Raw genomic sequence first — 9,407 nt, forward strand, 5'->3', positions numbered from 1 at the left:
TACAAATAATAAAGAATATAAAATAAAATTATATAATAATTTTAAATAAAAATAATATAATATAAAAAAAAAAATGTAATATGATAATGTAATATACTATACTATAATATAATACTTACAAGTAAGCTACATTTCTAATTTTTCCCATAACAAAATACTTTGGCTTGTTTTTTCAAAACATTCTGGATTGTAATCGCTCCCGTTCCTTTTCCTCACCATTGATAGAAAGCCTTTAAACCAACATGCAATCAGTTGTTTGTGATGATTGGAGCTGAATGAAGGTGGAGAAAGTGTGTTAAAGCCCTCTGTCTCTGATCTAATCCCTAACGATGGCCCGGGTCACAGAAGCTTCTATAGAGCAGCACTATGGCTCACGGCTGGGTTCCTTACATAATCCCCGGCATGAGGCCGTCCCTGTCAGACAGAGTTACATCTGCATCCAGGAGCTCAAAGCTTCCGCACTTCTGTACTCATTTAGACACTATGAGCTGTGAATTATATTACAATATATTCTTGTAACAGGCATAAATTACCTATGAAAACTTTTAAGAACATATAATCTTTGGCAAGTTTATGACTAAATGCTTATGAATTTTATTAGCTTTTAAAGTAGAAAACATAATTTGTGTGCTATGTATGACTTACTACTGATATAATTAACTTTGTTATTATTATTTTATAGAAATAACTAGTGCTGTCAAATCGATTAATCGCAATTTATTAAATCTAACATAAAAGTTTGTCTATAACATCCCCCCCCCGAAAACACATGATATGCATAAATATAATTTCTGCAAACAAAAAACACTCATGTTAAGTTGACAAAATGTGACAACACCAAAGTCATTTGATTTGTTTTATGTAAATTGTTTGAGAAAAAAAAACATTTTTGTTTTTTTTAAAGATTCAAAGAACACATTCGCACCCTTTGGGTTCTTGCTTTTGCCAGTACAATAAAGCTTTAACACTTGTGGAGGAAAAATATGTCTTATTGTAAAGGTATTACCAAAGTGAATGTGTTAAAATACTCAATCTTATTGTAATTACTTCAGTCACCACAGTTCAGAACGTTCCAGGGACAGTGATTGAGATCTTGAAATGATTCCTGGACCAGTATTGAATAGTAAATACAATGATAGACCTCTAAAGAATATATTACATCATATTCAGGAATCTTCCATTGAAAATGCCACACACACACTTGGAAAAGAGCAGTCATTCAAACCCTGTACAAATCTGATCAAATTAAAAATTAAGAATTAAAAAAAATTCTCAAACAAAATACTTCAGTTTTCAAGTACAATAATTTACAGTTTGCAAACAGAAAACAAACAAACTGGAAATTAACAAAAATGGACAATTTACATGTGCTGTGTTTTACCAAGAGCTACGAATCATCAAAAAAACTTCTTAGCAGCTGCTTCCTGTTGACTCCTGAAAGTAGATGAGAGAAACCAAAACAGAGAGAGACAGAGAGAGAGAAGCATTAAAGGCAGGGTAGGCGATTTGTTCCAGAAACAATCTTTGTTATGCTGGTTAAAAGTCTCTTCACATCCTGATAGCAATCACTAAGTTAAGTGGTCTAAATGTATTTATATGGATATATATTGCCCATGGAAGGCGTAGGACCATAAAATGTTTGTCCAATCATTGCAGCCGGTCCGAATACAATGGTACGATGTCATACCTGCCTGTAAGTATCAACATATTTATTTTCACACCTCTGCGCACCTGATCGCACAAACATCACACATCATCAGCGCATTTCACTCTATGCAGAATTAGACAGACGTCAGTCACTGAGCGGCACAAACAAAACAGAAGCCAAATTTTACAGTTCCTCCTGAACCAAAACAACAAGCTTTTGCTGCATTCACGCCATAACTACTGTAATTTGAAAGAGATTAGAAGGTTTGCGACTCAAATGTATGCGTTTCAATGTCAACACCATCATCGGCAAAATAAATCTGCAGCAGTCAGGTAGTGTAGATCAGAGCTCTTCAAGTTATGTTCATTATTATTAATGTAATGTGCTTTGAGACATGAGGTAGTTTAACAGCGTCTCTCGTGAAGCTTTGCAGACTCTGCTGTGTGTGTTTGTGTGTTTTGAAAGAGGAGTGGCTTTGAAGACGCTTTAAAAGGAGGATGCGATCTTATGCTTTCAAAGCTAATTTGCTATCGCTAGCCACTCTGAAAATTACCTACCTTTTTATTTTTGTTCCTTGCATACAAAATCTCAGTCTTTATTCATTTCTGTCTTGCTTTTTTATTATGTGAACAAGAGAACATTTAATTTGAAGACACTGAGAGAGATTTTAGAGCTTTAACTACCAAAACATGAGGAAGCCATTGTAAGAAACACCCAGATAGGAACAGAACTCTTATACACATCTCTTAAAGAGCTTTGTATGGACACTGCAACATAAAGATTCACTCACTTGTACATAACGTAGCCGAAGAAGAGGAGGGACTGAATGACGATGAAGACCATGAAGTGTGTGGTAGAGAGGCAGGAGGGTAAGGAAGGAAGATCAGGACATTGTGCCTTTTCTGCAGGATTCTAAGGAATATGTCCAAAATGTTTTATACATTTGGTAGTTGCATCTTTTTTTTGCAATTGTTATAGAATTTTAACATTGCCAATTTAAGACCACAACACATCACAACCGTTTTCATTTTAATTTTAGTTCAAGTTAGAGTACATACACACACAAAAAAAATGTCTATGTAGTTTTCATTTTTTTCATTTTCATTTGTAGTTATTTTAGTACAAGTTAAACCATCAGGTTATACTAAATAAAAATGAGAATGATGCCTTGCAATTAGTTGAAATAAGTTAATAATATTTTATTTCAGTTAAACTTTTTTTATTCAAGAAACATACTTTTTATGGCTTAGTTGGTTTCAACCCTGACGACTAAACCAATAAATCATACCAAAAACATTTCCATTTATACATTCAGCAGACATTTTTAGTCAAACTCTGAACAGAAATACGAACTATGACTATGAACAGAAATCCAACTGTGCGCTATTTGTCAGCTAAGCCACACATATGCCAAGCTATAAGATATATTGTCCATATCAGAAATGCTGCTTTATTGGGAACTCACCACATTTTTCTGAATGATGTGTTCGATGTTCCTCTTGACGACATGCAAATGCTCCTTGATGTCATTGAAGTGCTGGATTGTCTCGTATGATCCAAGTCCGCCTGCGTTACCCTGCTGTTGACCCACTGCCAACTGTTTCAGTGAGCCTGACAACGAGTCCCTACAAACCACAACATTAGTGCAATGCTTCATTTGCCCTCATGTTTTGAAAAACATTCATGAATCTGATAAGGATCGAGTCAGACACAATATGAAATACTTAATTATTCAAGAAAAAAGAAAAAGAAAAAGAAAAGAAGTTGAACATTTTCAAAGATTTTTCATGCCAGATGGTTCAACATTAAGGCTAACTCATTTTCTGCCAGTTTACATACAAGGAAACAGTATGTCATACAAGAGGATCGTATCAAACAATCAATCCCTCTGAGACACAGTGTCACAAGACTTAATCTGAGTTTTAAATGCATAAAACAGCTTTAAGCTTTGAATATCTGATCTGATTCTTAAGACAAAGCTCATGTTTTCTGGATTTCATGACATTATTGCTCCATTGTAGACATGAGCATGCAAAAAGATGATTTGCACTTCCTGTCTTCACTCAAAGTATTACAATAAATTTGCAGTATTCCACGCACCAATCATTAAAGCTAATAGACTTAAATGATTATACTTATTGGTATATAAAAGACAAACAACATTCTGAAATTTGAATGCGTTTCAATAGAGGATTCTTTTTTCTGAGCGCACACATAGATAAATATTATACACACACACACTATATAAATATTATTTCCGTACGACTTTTAAGATTGATCACATTTCAATATCTTTTCCAGGCATGGAAAATACGATTTTAATAAATTCCCAGATATTTCCAAGTTTTACATGACCATAGGACAAATATTCACCAACAAAATGGTTATAAAATAACCTTTGAAATAAAATAAAAACAAATTATTTGTACCTGATTTATATTTCCAAATTTAAAACTGTAGACATGCAACAAAGGACTGTCAAATACGGATCTCCTGAACTCCCTCATGTCTCAACGAGCAACAAACCAAACTCTTCAGCTCTGGCTGGTATAAAAGTTGAGCCGTTCTCTCACCTCTAGTGGTATCTCAGGAGCACTGCATGCAGAAAACGCTGGTGAAAAATCCCTGATTACACTGGCAAATGACTTCTGCGCCCAAGGACTTCGGCCAAGAAAATCTTAATATTACAGTGAATTGTCCCAATCTAATCTTTTAAGCCTCATCTTAACTCTCCCAAAAGGCCATTTATCCCTCAGCCTCATAGAAAAAATGAAATTACCACGGAGCGCAAGCAGGAATGATTGCTAAATTAATCTTCCTAAAAAACATGGTCCCTTTCTTAAACATATTTCAGATGATTAAGAAATACCCATTCGGGCCATGCCACAGCTTTCCTCGGGGGGACACTTTCATTCAGCTATAAATAGTCATTAAAGATGTAGTACTATATATTAGATAATATATAAAAAAAATGATACATTGGATGATAAACAAATAAACAATGTAGAAATACTTCAGTACTGTATGATTAAAGAGAAAACCCTAAGGAAATTAAATAAATGTTTTGTTCCTTATAATGTTCTGGGAAAAAAAGGGAATTAAATTACATTTAAGATGACATTTTTATACAAAATTCTTATAAAATATAGTGAAATGTTTAATCAAAACAAGGTCAAACCTGAGGTCTGCACATTTAAATAAAAGAGCAGCGTACGGTTTAACCTTTTAATCAGGAACACATCTTCTAGTTTAACATCATTTTTTACTGATCACGTATTATCCTGAGCCTGAACCCCATTTCTTTGGATATCGTCTTCAAAATTCTAAGATGATTACTAGGATAAAAAAAACCAAATAAATATATGAGGGGATGGGCAAAATGAAAACGTTTGGTAAGTCATAAGTACAGACTCCTTGGGGAATTACAAAGACAAGAAAGCAATCAGAAGCAGACCATGTATTCGCTGGTGTATGATGGACATATTTAAAGATTCGCATATAATCCATCAAACAGAGGCCCATAAGGAGCCTAAACAAAATCAAATTTGTTTCTTAAGGGGGGGAAAGACATAAATCTCCCTTGAGGCAAAAAGTGAACATTTAGAATCTCCCAGTAATCTTTATCCACTTCAAATGACCTATATGTCAGAGGAAGCCGTTTTTTCCCCTCGCAGATGAGCAATATGAAATTATGATAAAAAAAAAAGAAAAGGTCAAAATCTTAATATGTGCATAATCTATCAAATGAATTCGATCAACTTAGTATTTTTTTTTGTTGCGGACCAAATGCTGTTTAAATGCGCGCCAATAGGATTAGCCTAAATGAACAATCGACACAGATTACTGATCTTTTCAACGTCTTTCCGACAACAGGATGACAATGTGGCCTCAATGCTGCCCTTTTGATGAAGACTGCTATGTCTTTGCTAACAGCATAAATAAAAGTAGCAATATTTGCATATGCACTAAATAGTGAACGAATACCTTTTTAAAAACGTTGCATGCCTTGAAAAATGACAGATTCGTTCAAACGCCATCTTGTCGACAGAAAAGATGGTGTAAAATATGCAAGATTGTGCAGATAAGGAAAAGATAATAAAGTAACTTTGTTGTAGTAAAATTCTGTTTTAATAAAAGTACATGATGTAATTGGGTTATTAAGAAAATCTTAATCTAAATGCATCCGTAACAAACAAATCTCTTGGCTAAATCCCAAACAAAACCATCGGTAAGTGTTGTGCTAAAAGTCGGTTTAACAATCATTATAGTTTGGTCACATCCGAGTTAAAGAGTTGTAAAAACAGTCTTTTGTGGGCTAATCCTCTACTTGCACGGCTAAAGAGTTTTAAATGCTGTATTTTGGCATCTAATCCTAAAGCCTTATTGTTCGATTTTGTCTTTGTGCTTTAATCCTTGTTCGTCCACACCTCGCTTAAAAAACACCTGGAAGAAAACAAACAACTGTCCGCTAACAAAACAAAATAACAGAATAACAAACAAATGTATTTAATCTGGATTAAACGACGAACATCTTTAGATCTTTACGTAAAGACACAATAAACAAAAGTTAACAGATGAAACCTAATTTGTTGCGTTGTTCAGTTTTTTGCAAAGGCATGTAATGCGCTAAAGCCTCTAAGTAGTGGTTTTACTCAGAGATTGTATGCGATTTAACACTTCATTGGCTAGGGATTTTTTTGGAGCATACCGTATTTTCCAGAATATAAATCGCATCTTTTTTTAAAATCTGAAACGTGCTGCGACTTGTATTTCCAGAAGCGGTTTACCTCATGCAATTAACATCAAGCAAACAAAACAAAATTTGCATTTGCATTGCAAGTTTATTTGTGTAGCAGCCGCTGGTTTTAGTTTCACTTTAAATAAATTCATTTATAACAAATGTTTTTTATAATGAATGCCACTATTAATTGTTTTATACTTATTTTCATTCCTGCTCTGTTCTAAATAACGTTAAATTTAAAGGATTTGTTGTGAAGTAAGGGGAACTAAAATAGATGTTTATAATATTTGTCAAATATTATTTCTGAAACATATTTTTTTCTCTCTCTCTCAAAATGCAATTTCGACCCAGTGCAACTTATAGTCTAGTGTGACTTATGACTTATAATACAGTAATATTCCAGTCAGGTTTTGTGACAGGAGAACAATATTTTTCTTGGCGACTTACCTTACTTCATTAAGGTTTCTCAAAACCTCATGTTGTGTATTAATAATGGTGTCCATTTCATGAGTGGGAGCCTAAATAAAGCAAGTAAACAATAAGTTAGGCTCAAAGACAGGTTAGAACATAAATTCGATTAATCAATGTAAGAGTGTAAATCAACCATATAATTTTGGAGCTTTCCAAACTGAACAATTTAAAGTCATAACATCTCATGAAGGATTTTGACTGGATCTGAGATGACACCATGGCATTCAATATAAAAATCTGGTCAACGTAAGAGTGTCCAGTGCTGTTAAATGCCACAAATCAAATGCATTTGTCATGTCCTACCTGTCCTGACTGTGCTTGTGGTGCGCGTTTGGAGATCTCCTCTGTGATGACTGACACATAACGGCGTTGTTCATCCAGAATCATGGCCAGCTGCCTGTTCAACTGCTTGATTTCCAGGTGGATTCGATTCTGCCCCTCAAACACCTGACGGATTTCCCGGTCGTTAACGCTTTCAAAGAGGTCATCAACTGCCAGAAGAGAAACACTGAACAGATGTTTTTCTACAAATATGGATTTTCATTTTTCAACAAGGCATTTAAAATGAATCAGAAACAGAATCTGTTGTAAATACATCTGTGAATAAACAGAGAATGCATGGTTTAGGGAAAAATGTTGCGCCTAAAATGCCCTTAAAGATGGTTAAAATAAAAATCTAGATAGAAAAAAAAAAAAAAAAAAATATTATAATAATAATATTATTATTATTATTATATATAATAATAATTTTATGAAATAATATAATTTTATATTAAATATAATAAAAAAATAAAAATAAAAAAAAGCAACCAAATCGAACTTGTCCAATCAGATCTATGTGGAAGCATGTTTCCGCAATGCAATAAAAATAAATAAGGTAATTGCGACCTTTTTATCTCAAAACTTTTTCTCTCGCAATTGTGGGTTTATACCTCACAATTTGGACTTTAGAACTTGCAATTGAGAGTTCATATCTCAACATTCTGGGGAAAAAAGAAGAAAAAACGTCTGAATTGCAAGATTAATCGGCAATTCTTGCTTTTTCCTCACAATTCTGACTTTTTTCCTCGCAATTGCGACTATTTTTCTCAGAATTGCGAGGTTATATTTAGCAATTCTGACTTTTCTCAGAATTGAATTATAAACTCACAATAGCGAGTTGTAAAGCCAGAATTGAGAGAACTTACAATTGAGAATTTATATCTCAAAATTCTAGGGGTGTAACAATATACCGTGTCACAATATACTGCAATATAAAAATGCAACAATATGTATTGTGTATAGTTCACCCAAAATAAAATTTACTGTGTGAGAAAAAATTCAAGTTTTCAGAGTTTTAGTGTCAGTACTACATTAAACTAATATAATGTATAATAATGCAATGTGGGAATATTTGTGGGTCCTGAATATGCTGAATATCTTATGTTACCAGTAAAAAGTGGCCTACATTATTTTAAATATATCTAGTTAGTGACAGAGTGCAAGCATATTCATCTAAAATAATCCTGTATTTTCAGAATCATGAATATTTTTATTCTTGTGTCACTATTGTCCCCCGCATTGGGTTAATAGCAGCAATATATTCTGAATATTTTCTTAGAATTGAGAGATATAAACTCAAATTGTGATAAGTCAAAATTGTGAGAAAAAAAGTCACATTTAATATTTTTTACTCAATGACGGAAACAAGCTTCCATAGATCTTAGATCAGTGAATTGGGAATGGATGCATTTTACCATTCAAGATTTCTGTGTTTTTATGCGAGTTTCTCTTAATGTTTCCAGGCCATTTCTATTGACTATAAACATGATGAAAACTCAAAGCTGAATGTGAATCTGAGGGTCAAAACTTCAGACAGAATGAGAGCAACTCACTGGGCTGCCCCTGGACATCAGGGTGCTCTTTCTGAAACTCCTCTTTCCTTTTGTCCAGCTCTTGTTGGAAATTCTCAAATTCCTCCTGGTACTTGTCCTTCTCCTCTTTGGGAATCTCTTTTTCTGGGAGAGGCTTTATAGAAAGACAAAACACACATTCAAACACAATCACGCACATAGACACACTTACGCATACTCCAATTATAATGAACAAGAGGAATGGAGTAAGAGGTAGACACTTATGAAATAAGTATGGCCGATTCTTCGTACTTATTCATACTTAAATGTGTGTATGCGCATGTGTGGCGAGGAAAATGCGTACCAGATTCTGCCCAGGCTCTGCAAGTCTGAACAGCAAAAATGACAGCACATCATGGTCATCTGTTGAAAGATATTTAGCCATATTTTTTAAAGCTGCAGAGTGTAATTTCAGTGCCACTAGCAACACTAAACACGTTTCGAAGTTTTAAACCTCTTCTTCCACAGAACCTGCTATAGAAATGCATACAAACCATTCATTGGATTACTTTCATATAACTTAATGTTTGAATGCCAGCCATTAATCTTTGTTGGTTCAATTTTGATCCAGTTGGAGGGTAACAAAGACAACATTAGACCTTCAACCGGAAGAGAGAAAACTGGATTTTGATAAGTAAAAATACCAGCAAGTCCT

At 33.9% G+C, this 9,407-nt stretch overlaps 1 protein-coding gene across 1 annotated transcript in view; it reads right to left on the reverse strand.

The window, feature by feature from the left end:
• Positions 1-843: 843 nt before the first annotated feature.
• The window catches only part of lman1 (lectin, mannose-binding, 1), a 14,603-nt gene continuing 6,039 nt past the window's right edge, over positions 844-9,407 (reverse strand). Inside the window, exons 6-13 of the mRNA XM_082140354.1 lie at positions 9,397-9,407; positions 9,057-9,115; positions 8,735-8,867; positions 7,164-7,351; positions 6,837-6,907; positions 3,114-3,273; positions 2,439-2,560; positions 844-1,434 (exon numbers count right to left, since the gene is read on the reverse strand). The exon at positions 9,397-9,407 is cut by the window's right edge and continues 113 nt beyond it. Of these exons, the coding sequence (XP_081996480.1) occupies positions 1,398-1,434; positions 2,439-2,560; positions 3,114-3,273; positions 6,837-6,907; positions 7,164-7,351; positions 8,735-8,867; positions 9,057-9,115; positions 9,397-9,407 (781 nt within the window). The 3' untranslated portion in view covers positions 844-1,397. The remainder of the gene's footprint in view (positions 1,435-2,438; positions 2,561-3,113; positions 3,274-6,836; positions 6,908-7,163; positions 7,352-8,734; positions 8,868-9,056; positions 9,116-9,396) is intronic.

This window comes from Leuciscus leuciscus (assembly GCF_965113295.1).
Source record: "Leuciscus leuciscus genome assembly, chromosome: 16".
Lineage (NCBI taxonomy): Eukaryota > Metazoa > Chordata > Actinopteri > Cypriniformes > Leuciscidae > Leuciscus > Leuciscus leuciscus.